General features: G+C 43.5%; 1 protein-coding gene across 24 annotated transcripts in view; it reads left to right on the top strand.

Annotated features, from left to right (window-relative positions):
• The window catches only part of LOC103224084 (myomegalin), a 219153-nt gene extending 203625 nt beyond the window's left edge, over positions 1 to 15528 (top strand). For 5 of the 24 annotated variants that reach the window (XM_073008038.1, XM_037997368.2, XM_073008050.1 and 2 more), the window contains 10 exons: positions 369 to 488; positions 1955 to 2144; positions 2823 to 2947; positions 5929 to 6168; positions 8196 to 8312; positions 8880 to 9106; positions 11087 to 11230; positions 12314 to 12452; positions 12754 to 12800; positions 14458 to 15528. In XM_073008038.1, the coding sequence (XP_072864139.1) occupies positions 369 to 488; positions 1955 to 2144; positions 2823 to 2947; positions 5929 to 6168; positions 8196 to 8312; positions 8880 to 9106; positions 11087 to 11230; positions 12314 to 12452; positions 12754 to 12800; positions 14458 to 14499 (1391 nt within the window). In that variant the 3' untranslated portion in view covers positions 14500 to 15528. Of the gene's footprint in view, positions 1 to 368; positions 489 to 1954; positions 2145 to 2822; positions 2948 to 5928; positions 6169 to 8195; positions 8313 to 8879; positions 9107 to 11086; positions 11231 to 12313; positions 12453 to 12753; positions 12801 to 13687; positions 13740 to 14457 lie in introns of all 24 variants that reach the window. The other 19 variants (XM_037997367.2, XM_073008046.1, XM_073008052.1 and 16 more) reach the window with 8 other exon arrangements.
• The last annotated feature ends 5063 nt before the right edge of the window (positions 15529 to 20591 follow it).

Raw genomic sequence — 20591 nt, 5'->3', positions numbered from 1 at the left:
AAGGGTCCTCCCAACTCCACCCCTGGCTGCTTTACCAAGGTTGCCTTTCTCCTTACACTCTTCTTCTGAGCTGCTGACACATGGAAGCCAGTCTTTCCATATGTTGTTGTCTGGCCTATACCACAGCAGCAGCTATTTAGGGAGATTGAGCCTCCTGTACCATTGCAGTTATGGCATGTGATGATGCATGCAAAGAATCCACTGAGAAGAGGCACACAGAAAACATGTATCCAGCCCCCCATGCTTCATTCTGGGTCAGGCCTTGAGTCCTTGGGGTTTTCTGCTGGGTTGGGGCAGTATCTTTGAGAGATGAAGAATGGGAAATTTTTGGAAGCTTCTGTTACCCGAATGTGTACTTTCTGGGACAGGATCCACCTCTAACTTCTGCAGTCAGGGCCTGGAGTCCATACCTCAGCTCTGCAATGAGAACAGAGTCCTCAGGGAAGAAAATCGAAGACTTCAGGCTCAACTGAGTCATGTTTCCAGAGGTACGTGGTCAAAACCCACAAACTGTGGTCACTATTAAGTTTCTTTCTTCCCTGGCCACACTAATCACCAACTGGAGAAGCAAACAGAAGAAGGTAAGGTAACAGAGCTGCTCAGATCCACCAACCCAAACTTACAGCTATTCTCAGTCTAGAGAAGGCTGCTTTCTAAAATGTTCCAACTATGGGCCCCTCAGACTCCTAGTCCCCAGGAGCAAAGAGCTCTAGGAAATCCATCATTTCTGCACAAGCCCACCTGCATATATCCAGAGTCACGAGCTATCAATCTGGATACCAGTCTGGTATCTGTTCTACCTCCCTTCACTCACAACTGTTTTGGAACCAATAAAGGAGGGAGTGTGAATGCCTATCTTCCCTCTCAAGCTTCTCCAGACTTTACTGCAGCAGCATGTGTCCCTCCTGGCCCTGCTGTGCCATCCTCTGCCTCCTCACCACATCCCTCACTCATACACTCAGGGCTCCTCTCTGGTCAGTACTCCTATGATTCCGTGCCAAGTGGCACTAGCAAATGCCCCCCAGCACTTTCCCAGCCCTAGCCAGGGGGCACTCACTGGTAGGCATCATTTCTCGTGTGGCTGGGAGGCTGCTGACCTTGGTGTTAGTCTACTTGATCAGATCAATGTATTATTAATAACATATTGAACAGCCATAAAAAGACTAAGAGTAGTGTCCAAAAGGATTAAGCCCAGAATGAAGAAATGTTTGTGGAAAAGGAAAAAGCCACCAAGAGATATTTCTAAATTAGCCACCTTAATTAATTAATTTAATTAATTGATTTCTATATTAGCAAGAAGAGTTAAGAGGAAAGGTCACTGCTGGGGGATGATAACAAAAGTTAACAGATAAGAAAGAAGTCAGAACTACTAAGCTACCATTGCATGCTTGGAGAGAATAGAACAGACCTCACAGGTGAGAAGACAGTAAGAGATTTAAACGAGTACAATTTGCCAGGCTTAGGTGAATCTTTCCCCAGAGAATTACTGAACCTGCAGCTGTATTTTCAGAGTCCCTTCAATAATCTTTGACAACTTGTGAAAATCAGAGAACTGCTGCAAGTTCCAAAAAAGAACAAATATCCCAGTTTTCAAAATAATGAAAATGATATATTCCAAAAAGAAATCTTGATGTTGATCTTTGTCAAAATTCAAGAATGGATTATTGAACAGATGGTATGTGAGCACTGGAAAATGGTGAGCATTAGAAACCAGAATTTCTCTAAGAGCAAGGTAGGACAGATTAAATAAGTGGAATGAAGGGTTTTGCAAAGAGAGAAATGCAGCATTCTCCAGGCTGCAGGATATGTTGAACCAGCATGCTCTTCCCCACCAACATAGGGCCTTCCTTTCCTACTCCTTAGCTTTGTTTCAGGGTGTATATGCTTGGGGTTATCTTTCTGCTGAGCTCTAGCCCCATCATAATAAATCAATCCTCCTGTGTTCACTCACCAGAGCACTCCCAGGAAACGGAAAGCCTGAGGGAGGCTCTGCTGTCCTCTCGATCCCACCTTCAAGAGCTGGAAAAGGAGCTGGAGCATCAGAAGGTGGAAAGGCAGCAGCTTTTGGAAGACTTGAGGGAGAAGCAGCAAGAGGTCTTGCATTTCAGGGAGGAACGTCTTTCCCTCCAGGAAAACGACTCCAGGTAAGAGGGGACCCATTGACAGAGAAGGAAGCATTCTTCATTCCTACATTCATTCTTACATGAGAAGACGGGATATTGGCAAGACAATTGGTGTCCTCTTTTGGAAACCTCCATGTTCCCTCTGCTATTCCTGATTTTTGTGTATCGGGGCAGGGGGCGCTTTAAGCAGAAGAAAGGACTTCTCTGGGAATGCCTTGTCACTCCCAAGTTGAGAGAGTAGAACTCTATTATAGAAGTCTTCAGTATATGAGAGACATGAAAAAGAAGGGTTTCCATGCTTTCAGTTAGATATAGGACATTAGTCTCACCATCACCTAGGAAGCTTCTATACTGGCTGTGATGCTTGGTCCCAGCATAAGCCCTGTAACTGCTTGTCAGAATGCAAAGAGCACTGTAGGAGCAGTAAGGAGACTGCTGGTGTGTCTGTTCTGCTCTGAACTAATGTAGGTAATGGTGTGTTTTCAAGCAAAGTTACTTGACCTCCCTTAGCCTCCATTTCCACATCTGCAAAATAAAAGTGATGGTCTTCATGATCCCCCGAGTTGACATCTGGGGCTCAGATGTAACCCTAACCATAATCTTTATGACCCCCTGAGTTGACATCTGGCTCTCAGCTTATTGCTCTGGTGTGGCTGAGTGGCTCTGCCATCTCAGTGGGCCTTGCCTCTCCCTGGTCAGACTGCAGCACAAGCTGGTCCTCCTGCAGCAACAGTGTGAAGAGAAACAGCAGCTCTTTGAGTCCCTCCAGTCAGAGCTACAAATCTACGAGGCACTTTATGGCAATTCCAAGAAGGGGCTGAAAGGTATGTGTTCTTCTCCCCTCACCCCATGAGCTTTTTGCCCTCGCATAGCATGCTAGTGAGGTCTTTCCTTTGGGAGTTGTGGAGATCATGGGAAGCGACAGAATTCTGTCTCAGAAACCCCCACCTGAGCCTGGGGCTCCCAGTAGGAACTCTCATACACAAACCTCAAGGGGACAGGTTGGTGGCGTGAGCAAGATCCAGCCTAATCATTCCTAATTACTGTAAGAAAATCTAGACATTCCTATCAATGTCTAGATTATAACTTTTTTTAAAGCAAAAGAACTGTCCTAATGATATCATCATTTGAAAAGGCCTTTAATATTGTCGGTAATACATACTGACAACCCATTCAGCCCAATGCAGCAGGCAGTCTGCTCCCACCATTACCCTTTCCGTAGTGACATCTGGCTCTCAGTTTATTTCATTTAATTTTCATAAATCCTGATTTAGTCTCCTGATTTTCTAAAGAGAAGGTGAACTGGAATGTGAAGAAATACAGCGGCTTACCAGGCTGGGTGAATAGCTTAAGTACAAAGTCATGGTGAGTGTTGAGTCAGTGGGGACCAGCCTGCCCACAGGAAAAAATTAAAAGACATGAAAACAAAAAAACCTTATAGAAATACCACTAATAGGACCTAAATTTCAATCCTGTACTTAAATAATAAGAACATTTATTGAAGACTTTGCTGCCTGCTGAAGTAATAATCTAATATTTGAGAATTTTGATATATTTCTTCATTCTTTTTTAAATGGAGAAGGGTACTCAAAACATAGTAAGTCACAGCAGGCTGAACAGAGGACTGACATCAATGTCATGAAATTTAGCAAAGATAAAAAGCAAAATCCTGAGCTCGATTACAAATATCAGTGATAGAAATACAGGAAGAGGGTAGAAATATAGGACAGGCAGCCGTTCATGGACTTGAGGGTTTGGGGTTTGGTAGAAACATGTTCACACAACTAAGGCGTAGGCCAAAGTTTGCTAGAAATGCCAGCTCAAACTGACATTACAGTAGTGTAAGTGTGATGTTCACCTGTGGGGACCATGTCTAAAATATTGTTAGATTAAGGGGCACCATCTTTGAAAAGGGCATTGACACACTAGAGAACATAATGAAGACAGGGTGCACAATGGTGTAGACCAGAAATCTCCAACTGGTCAAAGAAACTAAAGAAATTTAGGCTTTCAAAAGATCTTGAGGACATGAGAACTGGCTTCGGGTATTTGAAGAACTGTCGGGTGAAAAAAACTCATGTATTTTATGTCCCTTCAGAGGGCTAGACAAAGGGTGAAGGGCAGTGGAATTTAGATTCGAATTATCATAAATCCTGATTTAGTTTCCTGATTTTCTAACGAGAAGGTGAACTGGAACTTGAAGAAATACAGGGGGCTCACCAGGCTGGGAGAATAGCTTACGTACAAAGTCATGGTGAGTGTTGGGTCAGTGCGACCAGCCTGCCCACAGGAGAAGCTTTGGGTTGGGGGCATGAGAAGTCAGGATGGAGGAGCAGAGTCCCCAAATCTTGAAAGCTCACCGGTCAGGGTGGAAGTTGACATTCTGTATAGAGATAATTAAACTAAGTCTGTTCTTTTTCAAAGAAGATACGCATATGATGAAAACAGAACTTTAAGATGCTAAGTCTCAGGGGATGTCCTGGAGTTGGGAGACACTAGAATCTGGGAAACCTACTGGATGGGTGTAGTGCTATTCTGGCACATTAAGAGATGACAGTCTAATATAAGGTGCTATTGGGAAGATGAAAGGGTATAGATAGATTTAAAAACATCTCTTTAAAAAATAAGCAAAATTTAGTGAGAAGTTGGATTGAGGAAGAGAGAGACGAACATCATAAAACTTTAGGCAAAATTCAAGAGTAGATTATTTACCAAAGTCTCTAAAACTACTTCCTCCTGAGCTACCTTTCCTTTCATGCTTTTCTCCCTGCCTTTTAGGACTCATTTCAAAGCTGCAACCACTAAAGCTCCAGAATCTCTTCTCTGTAATTTCAAAATCCAGTAAGATCTCCAAATTAAAATTTTCAAATACTCATTTAGTGATAAAATCTAGATGAACTGACAAGAGGATATTCCTAAGTATTTATCTACTTAGAATATTCACATAGCTGATTACAGAGATAGTTGTATGTTTTATTAAGGATTGTGGCTCACATGCAACTGGGTACATGTTATATATGATATATGCACCCTGTTGCCTTGCTAAAAACTAAAACAAATTTTACCTTTCAAAATATATTTGGCATTAAGGTTTTCAGATAAGGGATTGTGGCCTTGTAGAATATTTCTTAGATCTCTTCATCCCCAGTACGAAGAAATAGACATGTAGTGAATGGAGGTAAATATACATTATATTTTTTTATATATGTGTGTGTATATATATGCATATATATGTGTGTACATATATGTACATGTATATATGTACATATATATCTATATAGTATGTATATACACACACAACATATATACACACTATATGTAGGCATATATATGTACACATACATACACACACATATACACACACACACATATATATATAGAGAGAGAGAGAGAGAGAAATTGAAAAACTCAGTTATAATTCCTGGTCTAAGGTGCCCAACTCACATTCTCACACGCTACCAAAAGACCTCCTCCTCGTCTTTCATTTTTGAGAGTGAAGACTGTCAAATCTCTTTCTCCCTCATCTGCTACCCTTCTCTAGATCAATTATCCTCATCTGTCAGTCAAATGCTGTTTAGGTGCATGTGTGTAACTTAAACCGCAGGGAAGTTTCAGACTGGATGTGTGCCATCTCAGTGCCATCCCCAGGCCATACACAGAAATGGTGACATCTCTATCATAGATGGGTTGCATGAGACTCAGATGATAGTGGGATCCTTGGCAGAAAAGAATGTCACAGAGGAGGGTTCTGACAAGTGCTCGGAAATACTTGGGTCGATGTTACCAGACTCCTCTTCTCTCTTAGCTTACAGCCTGGATGCCTGTCACCAAATCCCTTTGAGCAGTGACCTGAGCCACCTGGTGGCAGAGGTACGAACTCTGAGAGGGCAGCTGGAGCAGAGCATTCAGGGGAACAACTGTCTGCGACTGCAGCTGCAACAGCAGCTGGATAGCGGTGCTGGCAAAGCCAGCCTCAGCCCCTCCTCTGTTAACCAGAACTTCCCAGCCAGCGTTGACCCTGGAAACAAGCAGCTGCTCCTCCAAGGTAGGAAGGAAAAGGGACTTAGAAAGCCCTCAGCCAGTGGGGAGATCACCAGGATGTCTGTAGCAGAAGGTACAATCTGCCTGGTCCATGCTCCTTGGGGTCAGGTTGAAATCAGAGATGTTCTAGTCTAGCAGCCTGAGTGAAAGCATGGAATTTAGGTCAGACCAGGCTCCAGGTTCTGAGCTTAGAGGTCGTTTGATTTGGGCAAGGTGTTTAAAGTCTCAGAGGTTTAAGCCTTAGTTTCCTCATATTTAAGATGAGGATAATAATAATATATACCTTATATGATTTTGAGCATTAAATGAAATCACTTACAAGTGCATGGCACACTAAGAATTGCTCAGTAATTAGCAGCTATGTATGTTCATATCGTTTTCTTGGATTTGATTAGTGCTTTAGTATTAGCCAAGTGTTTTCACATATATAATTTCATCTGAAGTAAAGCAGGTTTTGCTATCTCTGTATTTCACATAAGAAAACTTAGGTCTTGAGATATTAACAGACAAGCGAGGGTTTAGAGAAGTTATAGACAAAGTCAGGATCAGAACCAGGTGTTGTGATTTGCAGTCTGTCTTCCTTCCAGCTCATGGTGCCCTGTCTCCATATTGCCGACCTTTCCAGATTCTCTAGTCTCCCTTTCCCTCACAGGTGGGGAACTCAGTGTGTGGCAAAATGTTCCTGTACCTAAGGAAACAGGGCTCTGGGGAAGTCCTGGATGGTGGGTGATTTATTTTGAGTGGCCATCATTCGCTTTCTCTACCCCACCTCTTGCCTGCCTTTTCAGATAGGTGTGTTTGACCAGGTCCCCCTTCTCTTCTCAACATCCCCCATCAATCTCACTTCTCCCAGTTTTCATAGAAATGTCAGTGGTGTCCCCCTAGTCTCTTAAATCGTTCAATTTCTACTTCCTCTGTCCTTTTTTCCTTTTAATACACCATTTAGTACACCATCTCCACTCACCTCCATGGCCACACCTTCAATTTCATTCAAATCAGGAGCCACTTCTGTTCAGTTTCTCTAAAGCGGAGCTTTCAAACTCTCCTGCCAACTATTTCTGGGTCATGTGAATCTTTATGTTTCTCTGGTTCTTGTAGATGCTCATTTATCTGACAGTAACCTTATTTGTCAAATGAAGGTGACAATAACATGATTATGCTGTTTTGGCAATTCAATAAAAAAAACATACGTAGGACACAAAGCAAACTGCCTGGCCGCCAGGAACTTCTCAGCTAACGTTAGGTGGACGCCTTGCCCTCCTCTGGGCTGCCCTGATGGTTGTGGTGTTCAGTTATGTCTCCAACTCTTCCTTCTAACCAGGCCTTCCCCTCTCACTGGCTTCCCACACAGCAGCCAAGACTCAGCCCCACTGGCACCATCCCTGCCCCTCATTCTCCAGCACCCCCGAGGCCTGAGCTGGAAAGCAGGCACTGGGCCACACTTGCCTGAGCAGGACCTTTTCTACCTTCTTTGTGATATTTTCCAATTCCTCCACCATAGGGTTACTTTTTAGTCTCCAGCAAGACAACGTTAACCCACCAAGCCTTCTGTCTCCGTTCTTCTCATACAAGTCGATTTTTTTCAGTATTAGCTCATCAGAATGATGACTAGAATGTTGAGTTTAGTCCCCCATGAATCCATTCATTCCTTGGTTCCTTGATTCTACATTTTAATATGTACTATGTTTATTTATACATATTACATTTAGTTACAGGGCATCGTATTAGATACCACACACAAGTTATACTCAACACTCGGTTTATTAAAATACACCTAATAATTTTTCAAACTAGAGGTTTCTTTCTCATGGAACACCCCTCAGTCAAAGGAATATCTTTTTGTTCTGAAGAATGGAAACATTCTGAACTCAGTGACTCACTGGCTTTTGCTTTTGCTTGTGGGGTATGGATAATTCTGTAGGAGGAGAGTCCTGCCACCTTAGGCCTCAGTGGGGACGGCTAAGTGTGCGTGTGCTTCATGTGCTGTGTATTCCAGGGCTCCTGAAAACTGTGGTTGCCTTTACCCCCTAGATTCAGCTGTGTCCCCTCCAGTCCGGGATGTTGCGATGAATTCCCCAGCTCTGGTCTTCCCCAGCTCTGCCTCCTCTACTCCTGGCTCAGAACCGGCCATAATCCACAGAACAAATGGTAAATATGGCAACGAAAGGGCCCAGGGACTGATGATGGAAAGTGATTAATGCAAATAATCTTTTGTTGTCTCTAAACATATTATCTGTATTTAGAGAGTTTTCTCTGCATGCCTTGAGGCCTTTAGCCCTACTCACTGCACCTTCTGTGGCTGCCTTTCTTGCCATTGTTCATCCTCCTGTAGTTTTCCTACTGGTGTTTATGCTTCATTGCACCATAATCTCTCCATTCTTGAAAATGTTCTCTGTATCCAGCTTGATTTCCTTGTCTGTGTTTTCTCTACCCAGAAACTTATTATTTATTATGATTTGTCCTATTTCATTTGCCTATAAGGAAAAATTGCCCCCTGGCAAATTTATCATTAAGAGATAATGTAAGAAAAATTATAAAAATATAGAAGCCAGAAGAACTCTATGGACTTTGCCCCACCCTTGTATATTCCAAGGCTTCCTTTCTTGTTCCCAGCCTCTTCCTTTTCTTGTCTCCTACCTCTTTTGAGTTGGAGTAAACTGACAATATCATTATGAATAACAGAAGATTCTGTTGTGTTGTCATTTTCTTTTTCAGGCTTGGGTTTGGATACTTCTCCAGTAATGAAGAGCCCTCCCAAGCTGGAGGGTGACGCTACTGATGGCTCCTTTGCCAATAAGCATGGCCGCCATGTCATTGGCCACATGGATGACTACAGTGCCCTGAGACAGCAGATTGCGGAGGGCAAGCTGCTGGTCAAAAAGATAATGTCTCTTGTGAGGTCAGCGTGCAGCTTCCCTGGCCTTGAAGCACAAGGCACAGAGGTAATCACACCTGTAGCTTTAGATGCACTGTTTCCTTGTGCCCCTTCTTCCTTTGATGTTAACTCCTTCTCCCACCATTTTTGTTTTTGTTTTTGTTTTTCATGCTTTGCATCTCTCAACAGCTGAGGGTTCCTCTTCCATGTACAGCAGCCAGGCCCTGTCTTCTCTATCTCCTATTTTCACTGTGAGTTCTGCTCTCTTCCAGATGTAGCTGACTGGATATTTCCCCTCAGCCCCACAGAAACACATGGCATTGCCTAGAAGCCTTTGGGAGCTTTTTTTTCCCCCTCTTTTCTTGTTTTTATTATTATACCTTAAGTTCTAGGGTACATATGCACAATGCGCAGGTTTGTTACATATGTATACATGTGCCATGTTGGTGTGCTGCACCCATTAACTCGTCATTTACATTAGGTAAATCTCCTAATGTTATCTCTCTCCTCTGCCCCCTCCCCACAATAGGACCTGGTGTGTGATGTTCCCCTTCCTGTGTCCAAGTGTTCTCATTGTCAAGTTCCCACCTATGAGTGAGAACATGCAGTGTTTGGTTTTCTGTTCTTGCGATAGTTTGCTGAGAATGATGGTTTCCAGCTGCATCCATGTCTCTAGAAAGGACACGAACTCATCCTTTTTTATGGCTGCATAGTATTCCATGGTGTATATGTGCCACATTTTCTTAATCCAGTCTGTCACTGATGGACATTTGGGTTGATTCCAAGTCTTTGCTATTGTGAATAGTGCTGCAATAAACATACGTGTGCATGTGTCTTTATAGCAGCATGATTTATAATCCTTTGGGTATATCCCCAGTAATGGGATGGCTGGGTCAAATGGTATTTCTAGTTCTAGATCCTTGAGGAATCGCCATACTGTTTTCCACAATGGTTGAACTAGTTTACAGTCCCACCAACAGTGTAAAAGTGTTCCTATTTCTCCACATCCTCTCCAGAACTTGTTGTTTCCTGACTTTTTAATGATCACCATTCTAACTGGTGTGAGATGGCATCTCATTGTGGGTTTGATTTGCATTTCTCTGATGGCCAGTGATGATGAGCATTTTTTCATGTGTCTGTTGGCTGTATGAATGTCTTCTTTTGAGAACTGTCTGTTCATATCCTTTGCCCACTTTTTGATGGGGTTGTTTTTTTCTTGTAAATTTGAGTTCTTTGTAGGTTCTGGATATTAGCCCTTTGTCAGATGAGTAGATTGCAAAGATTTTCTCCCATTCTGTAGGTTGCCTGTTCACTCTGATGGTGGTTTCCTTTGCTGTGCAGAAGCTCTTTAGTTTAATTAGATCCCATTTGTCAATTTTGGCTTTTGTTGCCATTGCTTTATGCAGGCACATGACCATCTGTGGGCGGAGTTGACACAATGGGATGGACAGAAACTGAAGGATTTGCAGGTGTATGGCCCCCACATGTGGAAGGGGTGAGAAGCCTGGCAGCCATGGCATTTCCTTGTGCAGACTGCATAGATGGAGGGAAGGCAGTCAGCAAAGCTTCTCAGAGCGCCTTGCCAGTGAGAGAGACCAGGCACCAGTGGCTATGCTGTCTGAGCTGCTGGAGACCCATGGATGCGTAGGGGCAGCCCTGCCTCCACAGAACCCCACACTAGAGGGCAAGACACACACCCAAGTAGATCAGCACAGTAAGGGGCTACAGGCACAGCATGAGAAGTCATCCTCTGTGCTGTGAGGCCGCCAATGCAAACGTGGTCATTTATCTCAGGCAAGGAAGGTAACAGGTTCCTAGAGGACATAGCAAGGGGGGTGAGTTTTGAAAGCCTTGTGGCTTCTGCAGGTGGAGGGAGGCATACCTGGTAAAGGCACCAGCACCTTAGTTCTGAGAACTGCAAATGGTTGTGCGAGGGCTTCCCAGTTCAAGCAGGTCCATGTTCTGTGCCTCACTCACAAAGGAAGCGGGAGCCCATGCAGGGGGAAGAAAGTAATCTCTCCGCTCCTGTGGTGTTACCTTTCCCCAGGTGCTGGGCAGCAAAGGCATTCATGAGCTTCGGAGCAGCACCAGTGCCCTGCACCATGCCCTAGAGGAGTCGGCTTCCCTCCTCACCGTGTTCTGGAGAGCGGCCCTGCCAAGCACCCACATCCCTGTGCTGCCTGGCAAAGTGGTAAGATGCCAGTGTCCTTTCTTGGTTCAAATTCAATTCTCCTGCCCTCCAATACTGTTCTGTCTCTTCAGTGTCACAGCTTTTCCAGAAAATCAGGAGCCACATAGTGAATTGGGATAGACAGGACCTTAGAGGAGTATCCCTGGAGGGACATCTCTGACCCATGGTGGCTGCTTTCATTACAGCTCTGAATACATCCCATTCCCCACCAGCCCCCTGGCCCCTGGTAAGAAATCAAAGAAGAAGAGGAAGGGGTGTGGAGAAGGCAGAGACATCGTAACCCTGGCAATCCATAAAGGTTCAGTTTCTTTACCTCTGAAGTTTGGCTGAGCTGAAATTCAGTTAAAGCTTCAGCACCCATCTCCCACCCCTCAGGTCCCATGGTCACATGATCACAGAATGCCCCCATGAGACTGAGCCTTTTCAGCCACTGCCTGGAATCCCAGCATATCACTTCAGCTGGCATCTCTGGACCAGGCCTGGGGAAAGTCAGCCACCCCTCAGGATCTGCTCAGAGCTCAGGCTAACTCTGATTGGCAGACCCTCGAGGAGACAGGTTTCAGGATCCCCTCCCCAGGGATTCTAGCTCCAGATCAATGTCACCAATACCTTTGGGATCCAGCTAGGCTCATTCCAGGGAGAGGGTGTTTTGCCATCTCCATATTGGCACAAATATTTACAAACTTGCAAACTTCCTGAGTCCAGATCTCTCTCCCGAATATATCATTTCTGAACTCTCAATCTTGCCTGTGAAGGGAGAGTGACAGAACTGATATCAGGACTAAAGCAAGGTCCTCTTCAGAGTTGGGAGTTTTATACCAGCCTGAAGCGACATTCTCTTAAGCTACAGGTGCGTGGGCCTGTGCTAGTCTACATGGGGAATTCCAGAGTCTAAATATTCCTACCTAATGGCCTCATCCTAAACTGTCCTCAGCTGGAGGTATCTGAGGCTGTGAAGGAGGAAATCCAGTTCAGGAGGGTGGAGAAGATTGTAGAATCCTTCTTGGAATTGGAAAGAGCCACGAAGCACAGGGTGCTTTAGGCCTTCTGCCTGTTCAGTAACAGTCTGTTCCTGTTATCCAGGGAGAATCAACAGAAAGGGAACTTCTGGAACTGAGAACCAAAGTATCCAAACAGGAGCGGCTCCTTCAGAGCACAGCTGAGCGCCTGAAGACTGCAAACCAGCAGAAGGAGAGCATGGAGCAGTTCATCGTCAGCCAGCGTAGGTTCCCTGAGAGGGAATGGGGGAAGAAACGGGCAGTCTTCCCGATGCTCCACTTGTGCTGCAGAGGAGCAGTGACCGGGGGTTTGGAGATGTTGGGAGTGGAGACTGATTTGATGTCCCCAAACCTTCTGTGCCACGAGCAATTGTGGATGAAGAGGGAGGGGAGGACAGGGTGGATAGAAGGAGACTCCAAGCTGAATGGCCAGAAAGAAATAAATGGTTTAGAATTCTCAGCTAAGCAAGTAGGGTTAATTTCTGCTGGTGATTTCTACTCTGTGGTGCTCTTTTGTTGTTTCAGTAACCAGAACACACGATGTTTTAAAGAAGGCAAGGACTAACTTAGAGGTAAGGAAACTACTGCACCAATCAGAGGCACCAAGACTGTCCCCAACCCACCACCATCCATTAGCAGATCTTGCAGGTGACCTTGGCCTGCTTTGGCCTTCCAGGAGAAGATTTGGGTCCACTTGCAACATCACAGGTCCTCAGTGAGTGTCCTGCTACTTTCTGTTCCCATCACCCTCCCACCCCATCAGCTCCTGCCCCTGTATCTTGGTTCACTCTCACATTGTCATCATCTCTCCTTTTTACTCCAACTTTTCTTCTTTGATGCCAAGTCAGGAGACTGGAGAAATGCAATTCAGTTGACTCTTGAAGTCATTAGACATTCGGGAGTCTGCCTCGGAATGAGCTTTTGGTAGAGGGATCTTGAGGCCAGTTATGTGTTCTACTCTTCATGAAAAAGTAAAAGCAATTTGCAACCTAGTAAACTGATTTCACTGCACACTCCTGGGTTAAGAACAGCAATTTGATTTTGCTGTATCTTTAAGCAACATGACAAAAGAGATCTGTTGGCGCTCATTCGTCTAAAAGAGAATTTGTTAGTGAATAACAACTGAACCTTCAGGGGGAGAATATTACAAATGTGCCAGACATTATCTGTGTTTACTTAAAACACTTAATTGTTAGTCATTCCCTAGGAAGTGCTTTGAAGAAAAACTTGAGGTATGTGAAATGGTTTAAAAATCAGAAACTAAACCTGGACTTCAAAGCTTTGCCATAAGCAATTGAGCACATTCCTAAAAATGTTTCTAAACTGTAACCTGAGAGAATGTTGATCTCCACAGTGTGAAAATGGCTTGGGCCAGTTTAACTTGCTCTTTTTTTTTTTTTTTTCACTAATTCCCTTTTGTTTTTCTCTGATAATTCTTCTCTTTTCTGAGCCTCTTTAGAGCAACACTTACAGGATTGCCTCTGTAAAGCCTTATTCCTGTCCCAGAAAAGGTAACCCAGAAAGTCTCTAGTATCCACTAAAAGGTAACCCAAAAGTCTCTAGTATCCACTGGCTTTCTCCAGTGTGGAAGCTTTCCCCTCCACCTCCCATAGATCACTGGAAAGGACCCGAGGCCTCGGTTCTAATCCCTGGCTTATCACTAACTGGCCTGTGGCTTCGGCTTGTCCCTTAGTCTCTGTGAGACTGCTGCACCCTCATCTGTCAAAGATGGAACTGGACTTAGTTGAGCTTTGAGGTCCTTCTGGATTTGGCCCCTCCACACCCTCATTATGGCGACTGGACATAAACTTAACAGAGGACTTCCCCACAAAATGTCCTCTTCTTCCTACAACAGGCTGTTTCTGTATGTGCATGTTTCATGCTAAGCACTTCTTTCTTGGGTGGAGATGGCAAAGGCCTCTTTCTGCTGAGGCAAAGTGATTTGGAGAGTCACCTGGCCCCTAAAGAGGCAGTGGTAGGATCCAGCCACCCAGTGTGCAGTGAATTGGAGCAGGGATCTCAGCACACAGGGAGGTGGGGAGGCTCCCCGTAACCTCGGGTACCTGTTGCTCCTCCAGACTGCAGCGCATGCTCTTAGCTCATCCTCTTAACTGGCTGTCACCATGCTCCTGGCTTTGGTCACCCTGTAGCTCTCACTCCAGCTTCAGGTAGCCATCAGTAGGGCCTGGCAATATACACTGATTTGGATTGTTTTATTTTTGTCTGCAGGTGAAATCCCTAAGGGCTCTGTCGTGTACTCCAGTCTTATGACCCTTGCCTTCCAGGCACCATGCAAGAAGCGCAGCCACCAGAAGTCCTTAAAACAGCAGGAAAGGTGGGCCTGTCCCCCTTTTGTGCAGCTACCTATCTGCTGAGGAGCATCTGGGCCTCGTTCCTCCAAGTCCACCGGAGGGTCCAGAAGAGGGAGTCAGAGATGTATCCTGGTGGAGCTGGGAGGAAGCCAGAAAGCCTTTCTGAGAGCTGTGGAATACCGTTAGCCAAGGTCCACCTGGCCCAGCACTAAGCAGAAGATGCGTAGTTTACATAGAAGGTTTCGTGGTACTGCTTCTCAACAGCCCCAGCAGCTTGGGAACTAGCAACAGCACATTTCTTGCCTCATCAGCTGTCCTGAGATGGAAAGCTCAGTGGATATAGGACCCTGATTCTGATGAATGGGGCACGTGGTCCCAATGCTGGAGCTCCTCTGGCAGGTTCTAAAAGCACACTACTGAGCAGCGGTGCCCTGCTGGACACTGCTGGTGGGGCTCAGTGAGCACTACTCACAGATCCACACCTGACCCTGTTGGGTCGAGTCAGGCTGGGCTTTGGTCTATACTGTAGCACCTGCGTTCTTTGAGTTTACATCATGAATGTGGTGACTTCCCAGATACCATCTCAGGCTTAACCTAGCACATCTGATTTCTGTTCTTCTATGATATCCAAATTGGACTGACCTCACTTCAAATATGCTGTCCCATTTTGTCATCCTATCTTACCTCGGGGAAATTGGGGACTGATGGCCAGACCAATTCTGTTGAAAGTCTTGCATAGAGCAAACCTGTGCTCATTTTTAAGTGGCATGGGAGAGACCCCCAGCCATAGTAAAGCCTAGTCTGTCTGCACAGTGCTGGTAGAATGTGTTGTGTGTATAAATGTATGATATAGATTTATATATGTTGCTATTGCCACATATTGAAGGCCAACACAACCAGTGGACAGGGTGGGTGACAGAAAATGAAAGTCTTTTTGGTGATTATTAAAGCAAAATGTGTATAAAGAAATAAATAGTTTTTCTTTCGCTGCTTTGTTTCCCATTTCTGCCCCAATCCCTTGACAGTATAAAGAACTGGAAAGGGAGAATGGGAAAGACAAACTGTGTTGAAGAAGTGCACAGTCTAACGCCCGAACTCTAACTTTAAAAGATTAAGGTTTTCCTTCTTTGTCATTTTGTAAGAATCCCCAGTCTGAAAATATGAAAGAATGCTTCTTAAACTTGGTGTGCCTTAGAAGCAGCTGCGGAGATTATAGGAGCTACCTGCTGGTCTCCAATCCCAGGAGATTTAGTTGGTGTGAGCCCTAGAATCTGCATTTTTTAAATATATATAAGCACCCCAGGTGATTCCATTACATGTGGGCTGCAGATCACTGTTTAAAAAAACAGTGTTGTATAACATTGAATCAAAACTAAAACGACATTTAAGAACCTTGAATCAAAAAGCATGTCATTCCATAAACATAGATATAAAAATTTTAAAATATTCCTTGGGAAAAGTTCTTAGCTACATGCTTTTGATCCCCAAGATTAAAATAAAGCTACCATTTCACAATTATTTACTAGAAACATTTAAAAAATAAATAGGTAGAAGGTGGAGAAAGATGGTAGAATAGAATTCTCCAGCAATGGTCTCCCCAAAGGAACATCAAATTGAACAACTGTCTATGCAAGAAAACACTTTCACAAGAGCTAACCAGGTGAGAGATCACAGCACCTGCTTTTAACATGATAACAAGGAAAGATGATTGAAGAAAGGAGGAAGGACAGTCCTGCATTGCCTATGACACCTCTCCCCCAACCACAGGAAAGCATCTCCGAGAGAGAATCTAATGGCTTGGGGACAAGGAGGAAAGTGTGGGACTTTATATTGAAACTTAGTACCAGTCTTCCCATAGTGACACACGACACTGGACAGAACCCCACAGCACTTGATTCCAGGCTGGTGTCCACAAAAGAAGCATTTAGACCCACCCTGGGCCACAAGGGAATCAGCTGCCCCCGCAGGAAGAACCCACCAAGGTTCTGGCCGGCTTTATTGCCGGAAATTTACTGGGCTTCAAATAAAATTCAGTGGCAGGCAGGCTGTAGTCACCGCAGTTCTTGGGCAAGTCCTGATGCTGCATAGGTCTGGAAGACCCTGGACTTGAGGTGTGAGCCAGTATGACGGCAGCAGCTGCAGCAGCTATGGGAATGCCTGTATCACCGCTCCCCACACTCCAGGCAGTGCAGCCTGAAGACAGATTCCTTTTGCTTGGGGGAAAGAAAGGGAAGTAAGCTAGGGGCTTTACCTGGGAATGCAGAGAATAATCCACGATCTCCCCCAAGTCCACAGGGCTGGGGACCTAGGAATCTGTAAGAATTGCAGTGTACCTGGGCCTGGGGTGCCCTGTAGTACAAACATGGCTGCAGTGATCACTGGCCTAGGGAACTCATCAGCCTACTTTGAATTCCTGGAAGGTCCTCTGAAGGGCAGGTACAAACAAGACCTGACTGCAAAGGCTGGAATAAACACCTTATCCTTCAATGCCGAGATATTGACAAACATCGACAGTATCAATAACATTGAAGTCAATATGACCTCAACAAATGGACCAAGTAAGGCACCCAGTGACCAACCCTGGAGAGATGGAGATGTGTAACCTCTCAGGGAATTCAGAATAGCTATTTTGAGAAAGCTCAATGAACTTCAAGAAAACACAGAGAAACAATTCAGAAATATATCAGAAATTTAACAAGGATACTGAAGTAAGAGAAAAAAATCAAATTCTGGAGCTGGAAAATGCATTAGTGGGTCTCAGTAGAATTGATCAAGCATAATGAGCATGCAAAAAAGCTATTTGAAAATACAGTCCTAGGAGAAAAAATAAAAGAACAATGAGAAGGAACACAGAATGCTTAAGAGATCTAGAAGAGGACCTCAAAAGAGAAAATCAAAGATTCATTGGCTCAAAGAGGGGGCTGAGGAGGAGCAAAGAGTAGAACGCTTATTCAAGGAAATAATTTTTTTTTTTTTTTTTTTTAGTACTTTATGTTCTAGGGTGTATGTGTATAACCTGCAATTTTGTTAGACAGGTATACATGTGCCATGTTGTTTTGCTGGACCCATCAACTCATCATTTACATTAGGTATTTCTCCTAACGCTATCCCTCCCTCAGCCCCCAGCCCCACAACAGGCCCTGGTGTGTAATGTTCCCCTCCCGGTGTCCATGTGTTCTCACTGGTCAACTCTCACTTAAGAGTGAGAACATACGGAGTTTGGTTTTCTGTCCTTGTGATATTTTGCTGAGAATCATGGTTTCTAGCTTTATCCATGTCGCTGCAAAGGACATGAACTCATCCTTTTTTATGACTGCATAGTATTCCTTGGTGTGTATGTGCCACATTTTCTTTAGTCTATTATTGATGGACATTTGGGTTAGTTCCAAGTCTTTGCTATTGTGAATACTGCCGCAATAAACATAGGTGTGCATGTGTCTTTATAGTAGCATGATTTATAATCCTTTGGGCATATACCCAGTAATGAGATTGCTGGGTCAAATGGTATTTCTAGTTCTGGATCCTTGAGGAATCGCCACTCTGTCTTCCACAATGGTTGAATTCATTTATTCTCCCATCAACAGCGTAAAAGTGTTCCTATTTCTCCACATCATCTCCAGCATCTGTTGTTTCCTGACTTTTTAATGATCATCATTCTAACTGGCGTGAGTGGTATCTCATTGTGGTTTTGATTTGCATTTCTCTGATGACCAGTGATGATGAGCATGTTTTCATATGTCTGTTAGCTGCATAAATGTGTTCTTTTGAGAAGTGTCTGTTCATATCCTTTGCCCACTTTTTGATGGGGTTGTTTTTTCTTGTAAATTTGTTGAAGTTCTTTATGATTCTGGATATTAGCCCTTTGTCAGATGGACAGATTGCAAAAATTTTCTCCCATTCTGTAGGTTGCCTGCTCACTCTGATGATAGTTTCTTTTGCTGTGCAGAAGCTCTTTAGTTTAATTAGATCCCATTTGTGTATTTTGGCTTTTGTTGCCATTGCTTTTGGTGTTTTAATCATGAAGTCTTTGCCCATGCCTATGTCCTGAATGGTATTGCCTAGGTTTTTTTCTAGGGTTTTTATGGTGTTATGTCTTACATTTAAGTCTTTAATCCATCTTGAGTTAATTTTTGTGTAAGATGTAAGGAATGGATCCAGTTTCAGCTTTCTACATACGGTGAGCCAATTTTCCCAGCACCATTTATTAAATAGGGAATGCTTTCCCCATTGCTTGTTTTTGTCAGGTTTGTCAAAGATCAGATGGTTGTAGATGTATGGTGTTATTTCTGAGGCCTCTGTTCTGTTCATTGGTCTATATCTGTGTTTTGGTATGAGTACCATGCTGTTTTGGTATGAGTACCATGCTGTTTTGGTATGAGTACCATGCTGTTTTGGTTACTGTAGCCTTCTAGTATAGTTTGAAGTCAGGTAGCATGATGCCTCCAGCTTTTTTTCTTTTGTTTAGGATTGTCTTGGTTATGCGGGATCTTTTTTGGTTCCATATGAAGTTTAAAGTAGTTTTTTCCAATTACGTGAAGAAAGTCAGTGGTAGCTTGATGGGGATACCATTGAATCTATAAATTACCTTGGGTAGTATGGCCATTTTCACAATATTGATTCTTCTTATCCATGAGCATGGAATGTTCTTCCATTTGTTTGTGTCCTCTTTTATTTCATTGAGCAGTGGTTTGTATTTCTCCTTGAAGAGGTCCTTCACATCCTTTGTAAGTTGGATTCCTAGATATTTTATTCTCTTTGTAGTAATTGTGAATGGGAGTTCACTCATGATTTGGCTCTCTGTTTGTCTGTTCTTGGTGTATAGGAATGCTTGTAATTTTTGTACATTGATTTTGTATCCTGAGATTTTGCTGAAGTTGCTTATCAGCTTAAGGAGATTTTGGGCTGAGACAATGGGTTTTCTAAATATACAATCATGTCATCTGCAAACAGGGACAATTTGACTTCCTCATTTCCTAATTGAATACTCTTTATTTCTTTCTCTTGCCTGATTGCCCTGGCCAGAACGTCCAACACTATATTGAATAGGAGTGGTGAGAGAGGGCATCACTGTCTTATGCCAGTTTTCAGAAGGAATGCATCCAGGTTTTTCCCATTCAGTATGATATTGGCTGTGGGTTTGTCATAAATAGCACTTATTATTTTGAGATACATTCAATCAATACCTAGTTTATTGAGAGTTTTTTGCATGAAAGGCTGTTGAATTTTGTCGAAGGTCTTTTCTGCATCTATTGAGATAATCATGTGGTTTTTGTCATTGGTTCTGTTTATGTGATGGATTACATTTATTGATTTGTGTATGTTGAACCAGCCTTGCATCCCAGGGATGAAGCCCACTTGATCATGGTGGATAAGCTTTTTTATGTGCTGCTGGATTTGGTTTGCCAGTATTTTATTGAGGATTTTTGCATCAATGTTCCTCAGGGATATTGGCCTAAAATTATCTTTTTTTGTTTTATCTCTGCCAGGCTTTGGTATCAGGATGATGCTGGTCTCTTAAAATGAGTTAGGGAAGATTCCCTCTTTTTCTATTGATTGGAATAGTTTCAGAAGGAATGGTACCAGCTCCTCTTTGTACCCCTGGTAGAATTTGGCTGTGAATCTGTCTGGTCCTGGAATTTTTTTGATTGGTAGGCTATTAATTATTGCCTCAATTTCAGAACCTGTTATTGGTCTATTCCCGGATTTGAGTTCTTCCTGGTTTAGTCTTGGGAGGCTGTATGTATCCAGGAATTTATCCATTTCTTCTAGATTTTCTAGTTTATTTGCGTAGAGGTGTTATAGTATTATCTGATGGTAGTTGTATTTCTGTGGGATCGGTAGTGATGTCCCCTTTTTCATTTTTTATTGCATCTATTTGATTCTTCTCTCTTTTCCTCTTTATAAGTCTTGCTAGCGGTCTATTTTGTTGATTTTTTTCAAAAGACCAGCTCCTGGGGGTTCATTGATTTTTTTAAAGGGGTTTTTGTGTCTCTATCTCCTTCAGTTCTGGTCTGATCTTCATTACTTCTTGTCTTCTGATAGCTTTTGAAT

The sequence above is a fragment of the Chlorocebus sabaeus genome, chromosome 20 (genome assembly GCF_047675955.1).
Source record: "Chlorocebus sabaeus isolate Y175 chromosome 20, mChlSab1.0.hap1, whole genome shotgun sequence".
Lineage (NCBI taxonomy): Eukaryota > Metazoa > Chordata > Mammalia > Primates > Cercopithecidae > Chlorocebus > Chlorocebus sabaeus.
The sequence above is the reverse complement of the archived record's forward strand: the minus strand, read 5'-3'. Positions and strand labels throughout refer to the sequence as shown.